Genomic DNA, 20,265 nt, shown 5'->3' with positions numbered 1-20,265 from the left:
TCCTGTGCGGAGGTGCAGAGGTTCTGGTCCCTAGTACACACCAGGGCCGTATCTAACCATTGGCTAGGACGGCACTCGCCAGGGGTGCCGACTAAAGGGGGGGCGCTGTCCGGCAGTGCCACCAGCAGCCAAGGGGTGGACTAGTCCCCCGGCCCCACAAGTGTAGGGCAGACCGCAGTGAGAGCGGTCTGCCCTACACAGTTTACAAACACACAGCCGCCATCGGCGGCTGTGTGTTTGTAACAGCAGCCACCCAATGAGTCAGACAGACTCTCGTTTGCTGTTGCGTCGTCCACGGAGAGAGCCGGCTGGAGCTCCGTCTTCCGGCTCCCCCCGCTGCGGGTGATGGGAGAGACATCATGACGTCTCTCCCATGCAGGAGAAGAGCGGGCCGGGACTCAGAGCGGACAGTGGCGGTCGCGTCAGGAGCTGGAATCAGGTAAATTGTATTTTTTTTCTTTGTTTGTGTGCAAGCCTGGCACAGCAGGGGGGGCACTGTATAGGGGGTGGCCGCTACTGGGGGCACTTTATGAGGGGGTTGCCCGCTACTGGGGGCACTGTATAGGGGTTGCCTCTACTGGGGGCAATTTAGGGGGGTGGTCACTGCTGGGGGCAATTTAGGGGGGGTGGCCACTACTGGGGGCACTGTATAGGGGTGGCCACTACTGGGGGCAATTTAGGGGGGGTGGCCACTACTGGGGGCAATTTAGGGGAGGTGGTCACTACTGGGGGCACTGTATAGGGGGGACTACTACTGGGCGCACTGTATAGGGAAGACTACTACTGGGGGCACTGTATAGCGGGGTCTACTACTGGGGGCACTATATAGGGGGGAACTACTACTGGGGACTATTACTGGGGGCACTGTATAGGAGGACTACTGGGGTCAATGCAGCATAGGGGGGACTACTACTGGGGGCACTGTATAGGGGAGACTACTGCTGGGGGCAATGCTGCATAGGGGGGATTACTACTGGGGGCACTGCATAGGTGGGGGTAGGGGGGCGCCAGTCCATTACATTGCCAGGGGCGCTTGGATCCCTAGATACACCCCTGGTACACACATATATATCCACCACGTTGGAAATTAGTTTTGAATTAACACCTGAGTGGGCCATGTGGGATGTTATGCCATCATCTGGGTCGTCCTGTCCTTCTAGATGTGCCTGTCTACTGTTAGCAAAGATTGCAGCAGCTGCAAAGAAAACTATCCCAATGGATTTCTGCTGACACTTTAACATTCAACCTTCTTGTCTTCAGGTACTCCCCCCTTTTAGGTTTTGTAATTCTACTTTCTTCATGGAACCTGATGTGATTTACTGCTGTATACCTACCGATGTCTTGTTACTTGTTGACCATTATGTTGTAATGTTCATTGCAGTCTTACTATAAAATATATAAAAAAAAAAAAGAAAATAGTGGTAGACAAATCTCTCAGAGTATTGCTTTCTAGATTTCTCTGGGAGCACACACACCAATGAAATGTGCTGCGTGTGCCAATGATCAGACCCCATACCTGCTCCATACCTTGATTCATTTCCTGTGCCCCTGACTGGAGCCTGACTTTTTCAGTTACAAACCTAAGCCTGTGACTCTGGCCTATATCTATTGATTCATTGCTTATTAAAGACTAGGGTGCTCATTAGAACCCACACTTAAGTGCTGCCAGTTCAACCATCAGGCCATCTCCAGAAGCAGCTATTTGAAAAACAGAAGGCACTGGCACACATATCAACAAGCATTCGGTACAATATAAACCTAAAACTTTGATAAATACCAAAGATTTCCTCTTTAGGCCTCTCTATGGGGTTTATTTATTAAGATAATCCAGTGCTCCCAATTGTGTTATGCTTGAAATGTTTTGTTCGTAAAATCATTGCCTTTTTAATTTTTGGGCATAAACACATTCAGAAGCGCCGGGTTTTAGAACCTGATGCTGCATTTCTGCTTAAATAAGATCCTGTCTGTTGTTAACATTGAAGCCTAAAATACATCGCAGTAAAAGCCTAAATTTTTCCTTCTCTTTTCAACTTCTGGAGGCACATCACAGACCCTCAGCCATTTTTGAACATAAAAGTGCCAGTGCAAGAGAGAGAAGAGAGTCTGATCTATAGATATAGATACTGCCCAGTGATGTATTCACTATACCTTATTGAAGTGAAGATCACTCTGTATATCATAAGCTATATATATTTTCTTTTGGCTCTATATTCATACTGAGTCTCCTGTGACATATTATCCTAACTGAAGAAACTAAAATAAAGTCCATCAAATTGCCTGACAACTGCAGGAGGACTTGTCGAGTATACTAAAATTATTTCTGGTCTGCTGTGGATAAAATAATCTTTTATAAAATAAAGTTTGGAGTCTGTCAGTTAATCTCACAGAGTCTTTAACTGCACTGCTGTTCTCTTCTCTAGAGTACACAGTGGATTTACTGACAATGAGCCCCATGTCTACTGTTAATTCAGTGTTTGCACAAATAATGTTACACAACTTACATGGGGGTTAAATATCCACTCCTATTCAGGGGGCAGAGATATAAAAGGCCATACGCAATATTTGCCAGCAACTTTTCTTGGAAATCTTACTTGAACTTGCCCACCTTCATTGTACTTCCCCCAACCTATTGCACAAATCCTGAAATCATAACAGGTTCAAAAAGAAAGCTAAGAGGACAACAACCCCAGCTACCAGCAGAATCAGACCGGGACGGATGGGCACATACAGTCAGGTGCATAAATATTGGGACATTGACAGAATTTTCATATTTTGACCTCTATTCACCACCACAATGGCTTTGAAATAAAACAAACAAGATGTGCTTTAACTGCAGACTTTCAGATTTAATTTGAGGGTAATTACATCCAAATCAGGAGAACGGTGTAGGAATTACAACGGTTTCTATATAGGCACATATAGAGGCACATATAGAAACCGCTGTAATTCCTACACCGTTCACCTGATTTGGATGTAATTACCCTCAAATTAAATCTGAAAGTCTGCAGTTAAAGCACATCTTGTTTGTTTCATTTCAAAGCCATTGTGGTGGTGAATAGAGGCCAAAATATGAAAATGCTGTCAATGTCCCAATATTTATGCACCTGACTGTACTACCAGATAATGGATCTCATGAAGGAGGTGTTCCATGTAGAACTACGGGCAGTATATACCAATTGCCAGTGGTTCCACGCATAGCTACAGATGTGTCCACATACATCTATCCTCCGTGCGCTACAAGTCGCACTACACATAACGCCGGAGTGATGTGAATATTTAGCACAAGCAGCTTCTGCGTCACAGACAAACAAAACTAAGGGCAGGTCACATATCATATTAATCAGCAGAAGCTGCTTGTGCTAACTATTCGCATCACCGTGCGAATAAGACGCACTTGAAGGGAAAAGGTCGCATAAAAACACACTCAGCGCTACCAAGTCACGCCACAGCATGGTGCCACTAGAAAGGCTGTTTAGCGCGCAGTCAGGCTAGATGTATAAGGACACATTTGTAATAGAACATGGAATTTATGAGAATTATATAATACTCAAAAACCAGTGAGAAAATATCCAGGAAACTAATTTTATGTGGATGGTGAACATACATTCTTAATCCATCCTTTTTAAAGTTTCTTTTTTTCTTTGCCTCTTACTATCAGTAAAACAGTGGAATTCTAAATGAGAAAGATGAACTATATGTTGAATGTTGTCCCCTATATCATGTCTTCTTATAAAGCCTACCTATTCCTGATGAATTCATTGTATTCAGGAGGGGAGGAAGACATTCATCCATAAATTTATGCAAAAAAATGAATGTCACAGTTAAGAGTGATTGGGTGGTAATGGCCAGATGGAAGTTGGACTCTGTAAAAAGTGTCATTAAATAGTGTTTAGGTAGGAAATGTATAAGGAACAACTTATTTGTATCTTGTTTATCCAATTTGTTTTTATTGAACATAGGTGTAACAGTACATAGCATCCACATTAAATCATAACATTGTGATACATGTTACACTTTACTTGTTAGTTTAGCTAATTGCTATTATTTCATAGTGATGAGCGGTTCGGATTCTGAGGAATCCGAACCGCTCCGAACAGGTGGAATCCGAGTCCACCCGAACGCAAGTTCGGGTGTTCCCGCCTGACTCGGATTCCACCTCAAGACCGAACGTCACCCGTCCGGCGTCGGATTCTCGTGAGACCTCACGAGAGCTGGGTGACGTTCGGCCTCTATAAAAGGCGCGGCGCCCGGCGCCATTTCACGTGACTGTATCCAGACGGAACAGTCACGCTTAGTTAGGTAGTGATAGAGAGGGGAAAAGCGAGACTAGAGTTAGATTAGAGAGAGTAGTTCTACTTCTTGCCACTGTGTGCACCGTGACTGGGCTTAGCCTACTGTGTGTATATTATACAAGCTCCATGACTAGACTTAGCCAACTGTGTGCACTGTGTATTATACAAGCTCCGTGACCGGACTTAGCCCACTGAGTGTATTATACAAGCTCCGTGACTGGACTTAGCCCACTGAGAGTATTATTTATATTATACAAGCTCCGTGACTGGACTTAGCCCACTGAGGGGGTCATTCAGACCCGCTCGCGAGCGCAGGACGCTCGCAAGCGGGTCGATGTTGCCCTACTGCGCGTGCGCACGACGGAGGGAGCTCCGTCGTGCGCATGCACGAGACCCGGCGAGCGACGGGCTCTCCGTCGCTCCGGGTCTCGCACCAAAGGGGGCGTGCTGTCGATGTTGAGTGACAGCACGCCCCCTTTGGTGGGCGTGCCGGGGGCGTGGCTGCCAGACGGAGGCGTTCCCATGGGAAAGCCTACCATCTGAAGCCGGCCCCACTGACATCACTAGTGATGTCAGTGGGAGTGATTTTGGCTCTGATAGAGCCAAAATCACTACAGGGCTTGCGGCAGCGAGACCCTACCGCAGGGTCTCCGTCGCAAGCCCGATGGTCGCGATGGTCTTGACCATCGCGACCATCATCATGGACGCTCGCTATAGCTGTGGGTGGTAACCCACAGCTATGCGAGCGTCCATAAGGCCGCTCCATTTTCATGTAGGAGGGCCCTGATTCAGAGCGAGCACTCTGGTCAGAGCGTCCGGCTCTGAATCAGGCCCTGAGTGTATTATTTATATTATACAAGCTCCGTGACTGGGCTTAGCCCACTGAGTGTATTATGCAAACTCCGTGACTGGGCTTAGCCCACTGTGTGTATATTATACAAGCTCCGTGACTGGACTTAGCCAACTGTGTGCACTGTGTATTATACAAGCTCCGTGAAAGGGCATAAGCCCACTGAGTGTATTATACAAGCTCCGTGACAGGGCATAGCCCACTGTGTGAATTATACAAGCTCTGTGAATGGGCATAAGCCCACTGAGTGTATTATACAAGTTCTGTGACAGGGCATAGCCCACTGTGTGTATTATACAAGCTCCGTGAAAGGGCATAAACCCACTGTGTGTATACAAGCTCCGTGACTTTACTGGACATAAGCCCACTGTGTGTATACAAGCTTCGTGACTGCTTGGGCCTTAGCCCACTGTATGCAAAGCTCTGTGACTCCATGGGCCTTAGCCCTCTGTATACAAGCACAGTGACTTCTTGGGCATAAGCTCTCTGTGTATACAAGCTCTGTGACTGCATGGGCCTTAGCCCACTGTATAAAAGCTCTGTGACTCTTTGGGCCTTAGTCCTCTGTGTATACAAGCACCATGAGTCCTTGGACAGTAGCCTTCTGTGTATAAATCAAGAGCACTGTGACTCCTTTGGGCACTAGCCCTCTATGTATAAAAGCACTGTGACTCTGCATGTCCTTTTTAATATCCAACATAAGGGTGGGTGGGAGGGCCCAAGGACAATTCCATCTTGAACTACCTTTCATTTCTGCCACTGCTGTGTGGCAATGTTTCATAGATGTGCTTTAAACTGTGGTGTCTGTGCCGCTGCTCTGACGCTTGGTAATTAGTCAGCTCACTGCAACCTTTGGCCAATAATGGTGAAAACTAAAATTTAAGCTGTGAGGTGGTCTAAATTGACTGTAAATGACTGGAAATTAATGTTATTGAGGTTAATAACACTCTAGGAAGAGAAAAAAGCCCTATTTATGTGATTTTAGCTTTTTTTGCCAATTTTTGTAAAAAATCCAAATCCAAAGCCAGTCACCACAGTTTGGCAAATCCAAAGCCGGATGATGAATTAGAACCAAATCCAAATCCAGCAAAAATGGTCTGGCGCACATCCCTGTTATTTCATGTATGCATTGATACAGGTCTTTTTCTCATTTGAAATTTAATAGATTGTGTTTTTCATTACTGCAGATCGGAGTTTCTATAGTAATTTTAGCACTGTCTCCTTTTTTCATTTGCACAGTAGGACCTAGTGTGAATAGGGTGTTGGTGGGCCACTAGGTCAGCAACCGCTCCGCCATCAATAGCGCTACTCAGTGTGGGCCTAAGGGCCATATTCAATTCGCCATAGGTGAAAACAGACATTTTTCACCAAAAAAAGGGAGATATTTTTGCAAAAAAAACTGGTGGAAAGATTTCTCCATCCCAGACCAGGCGAAAAAAAATGCAAAATCCCTATTTTTTGCTAAAAATGTGGGGATTTCTTTCAGAACCCTTTGGACACCCCCCCTAATGATAAACTGGCAAAAAACAACCGTGCAATTTTGTATGAAAAAAAAAATTAAAACCGTTGAAAATTATAGGAAGCAATTTTTTTCCAGGAAATTACTGTTCCATGTAAATTGGGGGTATGTTGAAATGGGTGCAAGTATATTTTCGTGTCATACAAACACAATTTTAAAAACCGTGAAAAATGCCTTCTGCGACCGCATGCGATATTTAAAATACTTCATACATCCATACTGTCCCCCGAAAAATCAGACCCAATACATTAAAACCATTTTCAACTATTTTTTTTTTCCCAAAAAAATTTGTGCGGTCGTTTTTCGCCAAAGTGTGCAACTTACAATTTTTTTGGGGGGGTCATATATCATTCGGGGGAGATATGCAAAGGGTTCTGAAAGAAATCCCCAAATTTTTTGCCAAAAATAGGGATTTTGCATTTTTTTTGCCTGGTCTGGAATGAAGAAAACTTTTCTCAAGTTTTTTTTCGCCAATTGCGTTTTCGCCTGTTTTTTTTTTTTAAAACGGCCGTTTTCGCCGCTAATTGAACACGGCCATTAATCTGTTATTTTCTATACCTTGAGAACCATTAAGCCTGGAGAGGTGGATCAGGGACACTCATGCAAGCACGTTACTTACAGTACATGCAACCTATTTAGAGTAGGCTGCATCTTTAGGGGTATAAGTTTTGAGGCATCCTTAGGCCTGGTGTAAAGATGATTTAGCACTATGGGGTATATTTACTAAAGTGCAGGTTCTAAATATGGAGATGTTGCCCATAGCAACCAATCAAATTCTACTTAACATTTATCTAGCATCTTCTATAAGATAAAAGCTAGAATCTATTGGCAACACCTCCACTTCTAAAAACCCGCAGTTTAGTAAATATACTGTATATAGGGGTATATGTGTGTATATATTTTTTTTCCATCAATAATGTTCATTAGAGATTTAGGCCCGTATTCAATTGAGGCGAAAAGTCCAGATTTTCACCTCCTTCGCCTGATTTCCTGGCAGAAAAGTATCGCTTGCGTGCCCGCTATTCCCCGTATTCAATTTCAAAGTAGGCGAAATCGAGAACAGGCGAAACTTGGATCCACGAAAAAAAACAGGAATTTTCGGGAAATAATCCTAGGACCCCCCAAAGATGTCCAGAAAAAGAAGAAAGTCGGGTTTTTAAATAGCCGCGGCAGGTGCATAAATCCGGCTTGGAAGAAGGTAATGCAGAAGAGCATTTAGAAGTTTTTTTGGGGAAAAATAACTATGCCCATCAAATTTGGGGTACTTGAAAATGGGTGCAAGCATATTTTTAAGTCCCTAAAATGATTTTTTTAAATTCAGCAAAAATGCACCTGCCGCTACTCCCACGATGAAGAAAACACCTGCCGCATTTAAAGGAACCCCTCTGGACTCCATTCTGCTAATTTAGAAGCGTGAGCCCTATTTTTTTTTTTTTTTTTAAACCCCAAAATTTAAATACATTTTTCGGGGTGTCCCTATTTTTATTTATTTTTTTACCTTTTTTTAACACAGATTCTTTTTAGGGACCATTCCCAGGGGTGCAGGCTATTTTTTTTTTTTTTTAAGTCTGCACCCCTAAACCCCAATTCTGCACTTTTTTTCACCTGCTAAAGGCAAGCGAAAAATTATCCCCGTTTTTTTACATTGACTTTTCACACAGGCAAAAAGTTAATGAAATTGAATACAGGGATATTGGAAATAGGTGAAAATGATGTCATCGGCAATAAATTATCAGACTTTTCGCCCCATCTTGAATATGGCCATTAGTACGTGAACCACAGAAGGGAAGGAATACAGAAAGGATAAAAAAGGGAGGGTTTGGAGGGAATCAAAGACGGTAATTCCAACAATGCACTTAAAAAAAGAGACAAGTAGATTACATGTCATAAATACAGATAATAACAAAAATATTAGCACAGTAGTATTGCGAAAGAACAACTTTATTAGAAATTTAAAGAGAAGGAGCGTTGGGCCTCCCCATCTGTAGTAAATTTGTGCCAACTAAACCTATATACATTTTTTTTTTTTTATGCATTTCACTTTTTCTTAAATGAGTAACAATCATTAGTGATAGTGCGCTAGTTATGGCTAATGCCTTTGGACAAACAGTGGGGGCATGTATACACTGTGTGTTTTCATTTGCATGTATCTTAAAATCCATGCAGCTCAATATACATGTTGGGCAACAATTTTGCAGGCATAAGTTCACATTTATTTTCAGGATCACCCATAGTAGGCGTTGGCAAGTTGTCTAAGCAAAAAAAAAAACACTGTATAATCAGAGCCCTTTTCGTGCAGAGAATTGATGACTGTGGTGTATTTAGGATAGTTGTTTTAGAAGTGGGGGAGATGCCTGTGCATCTGTGGGCATGGAGCTAGTTTTAACATTTGAGGGCATGATGATTGACTTGCAGGATTATTAAAGAACAATAATGACCTTTAAGTGGACGGAGAGCACATGTGTCTAATAATGTCCTTTTTGTATATGAATGTTAGATCAAGAGCAGACAGGAGGAAGAGAAGAAGCAGCTGTGTTCTCTGCGGGATCTACTCAAACCTACACTGCAGATCGAACCTAAAGAGGTAAAGATCATCCATGTTTGTAGTATTACCTTATATTCTCTCTCCCTCAGCAGTTCTTCCAGTGCCTCATGTCAGACACAAATCCACGTTTTTCTTTCATTCCTTTGGGTCCAATATGTATATAATGTATGTACGGTTATGCTCCATCGTTGCTTTCCTAAAATGTCTGGTTTTTAAAATCCATATTTTCCCATTGCATATTATAATTCTTTTTATGGGATTTGTGCATAGTAAATTGTGTTGTTTTTTTTTCCTGCCAAGGTGTACATATAGTTGTATTTAAAGCAGGATCTACCTGGCAGAAGCGCTAGCCCTAACCATACCATGTGATCAGGTCACAATCACATTCTACCCTGGTACACCCCGCTGTCACGTTTCCAGCGTCATTACGATAAATATTGCTGTGCAGTGGAGGTTCTAACACTCTTTTTTTTTTTTTAAGTGCCCCTCATTACTTGTTGGTAGGGGTGCCAATTGGCTTGGAACTACTTTGGGTAAATTAGATTTTTCTGCATGAAAGAGACACTTGTAACATTCTGGTGGAAACAATTTTCCTAAGCACTTAAGCTGGGTACACACTATAAGATATATCGTTCTGACGGGGATTAGAACGTTATATTGTGCAGATTGTGCAAGCACGCCGGTCATTCTTTGCATCATCCCATCTGCTGTGCTGCATAGCAGATGGGACGATGCAATGAATATGCTATGCTGCTACGTACAGCATGGAATGATACTTTGCTCCTTCATACATTGGATCGTGTAGTATGTACTGTACAGCGCACACAATACATCGTTACATCACGTCATTCCTTCGCTGGGTCACACATATACCATATAGTGTGTACCCAGCTTTATCCTGTTCTGCTGCAACACAAGTCATTCAGTGTTTATTAAATTAATGCACTGAAATTGTTAATGACATCTTGTGAAAATTAGATAATTCACATTTGTATATGGGTACGTCACAATTATATTTTTCATATTCGATAAATGAGCATTTTTGGTATTGTTTGCTTTGGATAGGCATCTATCTACAGCAGTGAATCAAACATACTTTTTCTTTTTTAAATAGCATATACAATGTCATACAGTGATACAGCACTATGCACAGACCTCCACGGGCCGGTAAAATGGTAGTGTAACTTTTAGACTTGTACAGATAAAGTAACTAGCCACAAGCATATTGCACTATTATTTGTGACTATCATATAGAGACCCCCATTCAGAGTCAGAACCTTTAGCACTGAATTACTTCTCACTCAGTTACAGTTCCATTGAACCGAAAGTCTAGATCCTGCTGTGCACTATTTTTGTGGCTGGATGATGGTCACAGTCAGGGCTCTCTTCCAACTCACAGCCATGTCCCCATATGCAGCCATTTTTCCTTGGGCACTGATGAATCTGTATTACAATAATCATATATAAATAATGGCAAAGATTGGCTGTGAGATGGGAGACCATTTTGATTAAATCTTGTTTATTATGCTTTTCACACTTAAAAGGCAATTTAGCTCGTTGTTGTAAGCGTTAAAGAGGAGACTCCAGAAAAATGGCTGCCAGGAGTGAAATGTGGTGTTTTGACCAGAGTGTAGCTGGCACTACCACCTCTTACTAGCTGTAGTGCAGATTTAAGATCATTACCTGACTGCATTTTTATGTGGATACGTGGTCATTTTAGGTAGCTTCATTAAGTTTAAGACAAACCACTTGAATGATAAACAAAAAATAAAATAATTCAATGTGTTTGCAATGTGTGGCTCTGTAACTATTTCTAATCATAGACTTGTCAAAAAATAATAGTGTGGGTGAATGGAATTGGGTATAATGATTCCTATAGGCCTTTTACAGACCACACATAATGAGCAATACTGAAGTCTGTGACCCAGAAAATGGTGACTGTAGGGGTGGATCTAGTTTAGAAAGGAGAGTATATGTACCAATTAGCAGCTTGTAGGCTCATAGAATTCATTGGGATGTTATGCATTGATAATGATTACTATTATAAGTTACTGTAATATAACATGTTTATGAATTGCATTTTTGTGGAGAGTGCACCTTTCAACCTTGGTACTGAACAGCAAGATTCAGACACACAAGCGGCTATGTACAGTACGAAGCTTACTGGATAAAGCATTCCATTGTAGAAGTCAACCAATTTATTCTGTGTTCCATTATAGTGGTATTAACCAAAGACTGTTCTTTTCCATGTAATGAGTCGTGTCCGAGCACATAATCAGTAAATATAACGTGATTAACTACTGTATTTAGTACAGAATGGTTTTAGAAAGCAATTGTCAGTTGCAGTCTGTAGCTATATGCTGGGTACACCACGTCCTCTCTTGTGTATGTAAAGGTAGGTAAGCTGCAGTCCAGATGTAAAGAAGCTGTTTGGTTTATAAATGTGGTTTTAATAACCCTTAGACTCCCTGTTGAGATAATAGACCTCCAAGGGATTCACACCCGTTCTTCATGTCTTCATCTCTATCCGAGCAGCTGGTAGCAGGGAGTCTGAGGGCCTGATTCAGAGATTGGCGCAAATCCTGTTATCACTCCATCTTTGTAAGCAGCGGTTGTGATAAAATATGCTACTGTCACAGCCACTGAGATTTGTATTGAGAAGCTCACTAGCAGCATCTGAAATCTGCCACTTGTGTACAAAGATGCACCATTGGTCACACATCGGTTGCACCATCGAACTTCTGAGTAACCATATTGTTGCTCATAATGTCCGTCTGAAGTAAGACGCCGGGGCCAGTGAAGCTGCGTACAAGGATGAAATCGCTGGCTACAATGCCCAGAAAACAATTATGACACGCCTGCGTTTGAGTCGCCGACCCCCTTACCTCCCACAAATGGTCACAGACTGTCAATTAATCTGCATCAGGCATCTCTAGTCACTCTGCATGGCAACACGATAGGCTGGAATAGCAGGTTCACTTACTGCAGGGAGAGTTTGTTACTCTCTTCCCACCATGTGTACTTTCAATATACAGAACATAATAAGAAATGTAAGCTGCCATATGGTGATTTAGAGAACAAGTTTGTACTACTATTTACCTTTTGAAATAAAACATTAAATGTCATTTATATTTCAATTGAATTTGTACAGTGCGCTACAAGCTAATTTCTTTTCTAATATTCTTGTTTGTGTCCCCCTTCTCCCCATTTGCTTTCCAAAGTTCAGAAGAGTAAGTTAATTGATTTTTATTTCATTTCTCTTCTCTCTGCCATTTCATTCGTAAATATAAGAAGTTGACATTTTCCAAGAGCTCTTCATATTTACAGAAAAGGTCACTATTCTCATTCCAAGCACCAGTGGTCGAAGTGGAAATTTTGAAGTGGGGGTATGGAAATTTTAATTGAACCCCACTCCCCAAGCTTTAGGGATTTTGATAATAAGATTCAGTCTCTGCTTTTATCTAAACCCCTGCATCTCACACTGCCTACTTCCCTCACTCACACCCTGCATCTAACATTGCCTACTTCCAGTTCCCACATCCTGCACCCCACACTATCTGCTTCCCACTCCCACACCACCTGCTTTCCTCTCCCATACCCTGCACCCCACAGTACCTGCTTCCTACACACTGCACCTAACATTGCCTACTCCCCACTCCCACACCCTGCACTCCACACTACCTGCTTCCCACTGCTACACCTAACATTGCCTACTCCCACACCCTGCACTCCACACTACCTGCTTCCCACTGCTATACCCTGCACCTAACATTGCCTACTCCCCACTCCCACACCCTGCACTCCACACTACCTGCTTCCCACTGCTACACCCTGCATCTAACATTGCCTACCCCCACACCCGGCACTCCATACTACCTGCTTCCCACTGCTATACCCTGCACCTAACATTGCCTACTCCCCACTCCCACACCCTGCACTCCACACTACCTGCTTCCCACTGCTACACCTAACATTGCATACTCCCACACCCTGCACTCCACACTACCTGCTTCCCACTGCTATACCCTGCACCTAACATTGCCTACTCCCCACTCACACACCCTGCACTCCACACTACCTGCTTCCCTCTCCCTCACTACTTGCTTCCCTCTCCCACACGCTGCACCTAACACTGCCTTATTCTTTCTCCTCCCCCCCTGTACCTTTATTTCTATGTCCGGAGTTGGCAGAGTCCTGCTTCTTGTCCCAGTCCACCAGCTGGCAGTGGGCTCTGGCGGGCGTTGCATCATCAGGCAGGGACACTTTTGATTCGCGCTTGGATGGAGCACCGGGGAAGTTGCGAGGGCGATTTGTACCTAGTGCCGGCTGTGAACCAATCACAGCACGGACCGGCAGCCAATCAGAAACAGCCACATGGCTGATTCTGATTGGCTGCTGGTCCGCAAGCCGTGATTGGCTAATGGCCACCGCCAATTAACCTCTTTATTTGGCCGCCGGTCTGTGATTGGTTCACGACCGGGGCCGGGGATTGTGTACTGTCACCGGGCGCCGCGTCTTTTCTGCCGTCGGCCCGCCGGAACCTGTCACTCGATGCCTGCCCAGCGCTGCTTAATGATGTGTCCCCAGAGGGACACATCTCCACATAATACGGAGGAAGCTTCTCTTGTTTCCATCGCTGCAGCAGGGGTTGCTGGCTGAAGTGGCGGTATGGCATACCGCCGTATACCGGCTCACTTCGAGCCCTGCCAAGCACAGAAATGATCTGGAATACAAACTTTCTTTGGCTTTAAGATAGCACATATATTCTATTTTGTGTGTGTGAGTATATATGTGCAAGTATACATGCAAATGAATGTGTGTGTATACTGTATATAATGTACACACCATATACAGTGTGTGTGTGTATGTGTATATATATACAGGGCCGAAACTAGGATATCTGTCTCCCGGGGCAAGGCAGCAATTTTGCGCCCCCTCCCTTCTCGTACCTGGATTTTGTCCTTGCTCCTCCATAAGGCAGTACACTAGTCAAATGTCCCTGGTATAGTGACTTATATTATGCCACACACCATAATGCCCAGTACACATTATGCCACACACTGCAATGCCTATTACCAAAGTGCCACTTACATATTTGCCCGACACCATTTTATGCCCCACAGTAAGGCTTCTATTTACTTCAAAATTACCTGCTCATTGTCAGGAGTTTTATGCTCATTACCAGGGGTTCCATGCTTCTCTGCCAGGGGGTTTAATGCTTGTTGCCAGGGGGTTTCATGCTTGTTGCCAGGGGGTTTCATGCTTGTTGCCAGGGGGTTTCATGCTTGTTGCCAGGGGGTTTCATGCTCGTTGCTATGGGGTTTATGCTCGTTGCCATGGGTTTCATGCTCGTTGCCAGGGGGTTTCATGCTCATTGCTATGGGGTTTATGCTCATTTCCAGGGGTTACATGCTCGTTGACATGCTGTTTATGCTCGTAGCCATGGGGTTTATGCTCGTTGCCAGGGGGTTTCATGCTCGTTGCCAGGGGGTTTCATGCTCGTTGCCAGGGGGTTTCATGCTCGGTGCCAGGGGGTTTCATGCTCGTTGCCAGGGGGTTTCATGCTCGTTGCCAGGGGGTTTCATGCTCGTTGCCAGGGGGTTTCATGCTCATTGCTATGGGGTTTATGCTCGTTGCCATGGGTTTCATGCTCGTTGCCAGGGGGTTTCATGCTCGTTGCCAGGGGGTTTCATGCTCATTGCTATGGGGTTTATGCTCGTTGCCAGGGGTTACATGCTCGGTGCCAGGGGGTTTCATGCTCGGTGCCAGGGGGTTTCATGATCGGTGCCAGGGGGTTTCATGCTCGTTGCCAGGGGGTGTCATGCTCGTTGCCAGGGGGTTTCATGCTCGTTGCCAGGGGGTTTCATGCTCGTTGCCAGGGGGTTTCATGCTCGTTGCCAGGGGGTTTCATGCTCGTTGCTATGGGGTTTATGCTCGTTGCCATGGGTTTCATGCTCGTTGCCAGGGGGTTTCATGCTCATTGCCAGGGGGTTTCATGCTCGTTGCCAGGGGGTTTCATGCTCATTGCTATGGGGTTTATGCTCGTTGCCAGGGGTTACATGCTCTTAGCCAGGGGGTTTCATGCTCGGTGCCAGGGGGTTTCATGATCGGTGCCAGGGGGTTTCATGCTCGTTGCCAGGGGGTGTCATGCTCGTTGCCAGGGGGTTTCATGCTCGTTGCCAGGGGGTTTCATGCTCGTTGCCAGGGGGTTTCATGCTCGTTGCCAGGGGGTTTCATGCTCATTGCTATGGGGTTTATGCTCGTTGCCATGGGTTTCATGCTCGTTGCCAGGGGGTTTCATGCTCGTTGCCAGGGGGTTTCATGATCGGTGCCAGGGGGTTTCATGCTCGTTGCCAGGGGGTGTCATGCTCGTTGCCAGGGGGTTTCATGCTCGTTGCCAGGGGGTTTCATGCTCGTTGCCAGGGGGTTTCCTGCTCGTTGCCAGGGGGTTTCCTGCTCGTTGCCAGGGGGTTTCATGCTCATTGCTATGGGGTTTATGCTCGTTGCCATGGGTTTCATGCTCGTTGCCAGGGGGTTTCATGCTCATTGCCAGGGGGTTTCATGCTCGTTGCCAGGGGGTTTCATGCTCATTGCTATGGGGTTTATGCTCGTTGCCAGGGGTTACATGCTCTTAGCCAGGGGGTTTCATGCTCGTGCCAGGGGGTTTCATGATCGGTGCCAGGGGGTTTCATGCTCGTTGCCAGGGGGTGTCATGCTCGTTGCCAGGGGGTTTCATGCTCGTTGCCAGGGGGTTTCATGCTCGTTGCCAGGGGGTTTCATGCTCGTTGCCAGGGGGTTTCATGCTCATTGCTATGTGGTTTATGCTCGTTGCCATGGGTTTCATGCTCGTTGCCAGGGGGTTTCATGCTCATTGCCAGGGGGTTTCATGCTCATTGCTATGGGGTTTATGCTCGTTGCCAGGGGTTACATGCTCGTTGCCAGGGGGTTACATGTTCGTTGCCAAGGGGTTACATGCTCGTTGCCAAGGGGTTTCATGCTCGTTGCCAGGGGGTTTCATGCTCGTTGCCAGGGGGTTTCATGCTCGTTGCCAAGGGGTTTCATGCTCGTTGCTATGGGGTTTATGCTCGTTGCCAGGGGGTTTCACCGGAGAAGATGCAGCGATCAGCATCTTCTCCCGGCACTTGTGCTGGCCTAACAGACACTACATGTTCAGCAAAGTTCATGCGGACAGCTAGTCCGCATGGAATCTGCTGAAAATGGCCATCCAAAAATGGCCGCCGCCAAGGAGGAGACAGACACTAGAGGTCCAGTAAGGACCTCTAGCATCTCTCCTCCTTGGCGCGGCGCCCATATTTGGATGGCCATTTTCTGAATCTGCAGCCCCCAAGCCACCGTGAGTCAGCCCTTTTTCACCCCTTGCATTCCGGCACCCGGTGCACGTGCACCTCTAGCCCCCCCCTAGTTGCAGCCCTGATATGTATATATTATACATATGTGTGTATATGTATGTATATATATATATATATACACTATATTATATTAAAATATATATATGTATATATAATATAGTGTGTGTATTCACTCACCGATCAGCCATAATATTAATCCGGCTGCCTAATAATGTGTAGGTCCCTCGTACCGCCAAGTCAACTCTGCCCCGTTGAGGCATAGACTCTCAATACCTGTGAAGGTGTCCTGTAGTATCTCATACCAAGACATTAGCAGTAGAACCTTTAACAATTTTTGCAGTGTGGTAGGGCACATTATCCTTCTGAAAGAAGACTTCCATTAGGGAATACCGTTGCCATGAAGGGGTGTACTTGGTCTGCAACAATGTTCAGGTAGGTGGTACGTGTCGAAGTAACCTCCACGTGAATGTCAGGGTCCAAGGTTTCCCAGCAGAACATTGCTCAGAGCATCACACTGCCTCTGTCGGCTTGCTTTCTTTCCATAGTGCATCCTGATGTCATCTTTTCCATAGGTAAATGACGCACACGCAGAAGGCGTCCACAGGATGTAATGGAAAAAGTGATTCATCAGACTAGGCCACCGTCTTCCATTGCTCCATTGTTCAGTTCTGATGCTCATATGAGCATTTTAGGCAATTTTGGTGGTGGACAGGGGTCAGCATGGGCACTCTGACTGGTCTGCGGTTACTTAGCCCCATACGCAGCATGCTGTGATGCACTGTGTGTTGTTACACCTTTCTGTCATAGCCAGCATTAACTTTTTCAGCAATTTGTGCTACAGTAGCTCTTTTGTGGGAAAGGATCAGATGGACTAGCCCTCGCTCCCCATGCGCATCAGTGAGTCTTGGGCATCTATGATCCTGTCACCAGTTCAACAGTTGTGCTCCCTTACATCATTTTTGGTAGGTACTGACCATTGCATATCAGGAACACCCTACAAGCCCTGCTGTTTTGGAGGTCCTCTGACCCATTGTCTAGCCATCACAATTTGTCAGTCACTCAGATCCTTACGCTTGCCTGTTTTACCTGCTTCCAATACATCAACTTCAAGAACAGAGGACCTGATTCAGAGTTGTACACAAACCTAATGTACGCGACTCCGATGTTTGGCGATCTGCGCATGCGCAGAATCTGTCCTGCACTAGTGCAATTTGTGTCTGAGTCACAGTGCCCCCTAAGCCACAGCAATGACTGACCTGCCGTGGCCGCTTGGCCAGAAAGGGGTTGTAATGGCCAGCATTACAGAAAACAGGGGCATGTTGGCCTATCTTTTAGGTATGCCAAGACTTCCTTGGATGCAGCTTCACTGGCCCTTTAAATGTGAAGTACACGGCATCCTTGGTAACCTGAGGTTTACTCAAATGACCGATATTCACGCAGATGATCCAATGCTGCATCTTCGGACACAGCAGCAGATAACGGAAGCTGGCAGTGGGCTTCTTTCTACTACAGACGCCTCCTGCTGCTTTTACATATATTCACACAGCAGCAGACGCAGCTGCTGTGCGAACTGTGTACAACTCTGAATCAGGACCTGAGTGTTCACTTGCTGCCCAGTATATCCCACCCCTTGACAGGTGCCATGGTAACAAGATAATCACCGTTATTCACTTCACCTGTCAGTGGTTTTAATGTTATGGCTGACCTGTGTGTGTGCGTATATGTGTATGTGTGTGTATGTATGTATGTATATATAAATATATATATATATAATGGAGAGAGAGAAAATGTGTGTGTGAATATATTTATTTATATGACAGGAATGCAGTAGGCTCAGTTTACAAATGACACCCCGCATTCCAAAAATTTCTTCCTATTGGGATATTATACTTCAAAATGACCTGATTCCTTTGCCTGTCCTTTTTGCATAAAACAATATTACAAGCTGTCCACTAGGCAGTGGTACTCCCATGCCTGAGAGATTTGTTGAGCTAATCTTGATGCTTTTTAGATAAAGCATTCTAGTTCTCTGCATGATTGGGCCTCCCATAGAAACTTTAAAACAAAAAATTAAAGATACCAGGTAACATGGGATTTGTTTTAGTATTTTATGTGCCAAATGCAGTAATACAGTTATAAGATTATATTCCAACTCCTCATATTCTAATTATGTCTAGATTCTAGACGAATAATTACTCTGGGCTACAGATTTCCAGTTGTAAAAAGATGGGATTATCCAGGAAATTCTGGAAAACTCAGAATCCATATGCATAATCCGAGATGAAATAGCGCATTGCTGAGCCTTACAGCAAAATGTAGGGGCCCAGTAATGCTGCAGACGCATCCTGAGCCACCTCCCCCCTTTTACCCCTCTGTTCTTAAAAGAACAGAGATGGAACCTCTTATGCGAATACATGTCTGTCAGAACTGAGAACTTCCCGGGAGAGACCTTGATACCTGCTACGGAGGTTCGGCGTAGGGAAGGGCGTATGTAGCTCTTTATATGATGCTATGCAGCAGGACAGTACTGGGAGAGAGGTGCACTAGAAAATGGGAATAGACACTGGGAGGTATATTTACTAAAGTGTGGGTTTTTAGAAGTGGTGATGTTGACCATAGTAACCAATCAGTTTCTACTTAACATTTATCTTGCACCTTGTAGAAGATAATAGCTAAAACACTGGGACTGAAACCAGAATGTAGCACCAACTGCGACCTGAGTATAACATAAACTGGAGCCGGATTGAGACCGGAATGTAGCACAGGCTTGGGCCGGATTGGGACCGGACTGTAGCACAAACTGGAGCCGGATTGGGACCGGACTGTAGCACAAACTGGAGCCGGATTGGGACCGGACCGTAGCACAATTTGGAGCCGGATTGGGACCGGACTTTAGCACAAACTGGAGCCGGATTGGGACCGGATTGTAGCACAAACTGGAGCCGGATTGGGACCGGACTGTAGCACAAACTGGAGCCGGATTGGGACTGGACTGTAGCACAAACTGAAGCTGGATTGGTACCGAACTGTAGCACAAACTGGAGCCGGATTGGGACTGGACTGTAGCACAAACTGGAGCTGGATTGGGACCGAACTGTAGCACAAGCAGGAGCCAATTGGGACCGGACAATACGACACACTGGAGCTGGATTTGAACCACAGCAGGATTCGGCAGGTGAACCGTAGACAGCTAGCCAGGGAGCTGGAGCCTTGGACGTCTACTAGCGATGAAGCTCAGGCACTGAATGCTGTCAGAGAAGGATAAATATACCCTGGGTGATGCGGTGATTGGCCGGAGCGGTCAGGCGGACCTTAGCCTGGCTGCCATTGGGGGAATATCGGTTACCTGACCAGGACCAATATGGCGGCACCCAGTGTCCGGAGCCGACAGGAATGCCACCGGAGCTCCGGGCCCCTGTGACCACCACCATGCTGGGAGCCCACCAACAGCACACTTTCCTGAGTCCCTCCAGGTTGGGACACCCCCTCCAGGACAGAATAACACGGCACCGGCACCAAGGGTGGGGACGATTCCTGATAATGTCTAGCACATGCAGCCAGCATGGAAAATGCTGTGGGTGCCTCTGGGGTTGTGGGAATTCAGAAGCCAAGCCCCCCTTTCAGCTCTGGGCTGGTAACGGATGCACTCTAAACATACCGCCATTGTACATTAACTAGGTCGTAATAGG

At 45.4% G+C, this 20,265-nt stretch overlaps 1 protein-coding gene across 2 annotated transcripts in view; it reads left to right on the top strand.

Moving 5' to 3' along the window:
- Positions 1-20,265, top strand: part of LOC148514970 (arf-GAP with SH3 domain, ANK repeat and PH domain-containing protein 1-like) — a 232,087-nt gene that overhangs the window by 127,065 nt on the left and 84,757 nt on the right. For both annotated transcript variants that reach the window (XM_088480677.1, XM_088480676.1), the window contains exon 9: positions 9,159-9,245. In XM_088480677.1, coding sequence (XP_088336803.1) covers positions 9,159-9,245 — 87 coding nt within the window. The remainder of the gene's footprint in view (positions 1-9,158; positions 9,246-20,265) is intronic.

The sequence above is a fragment of the Taudactylus pleione genome, unplaced genomic scaffold, assembly GCF_031769625.1.
Source record: "Taudactylus pleione unplaced genomic scaffold, aTauple2 ptg000256l, whole genome shotgun sequence".
Classification (NCBI taxonomy): domain Eukaryota; kingdom Metazoa; phylum Chordata; class Amphibia; order Anura; family Myobatrachidae; genus Taudactylus; species Taudactylus pleione.
The sequence above is the reverse complement of the archived record's forward strand: the minus strand, read 5'-3'. Positions and strand labels throughout refer to the sequence as shown.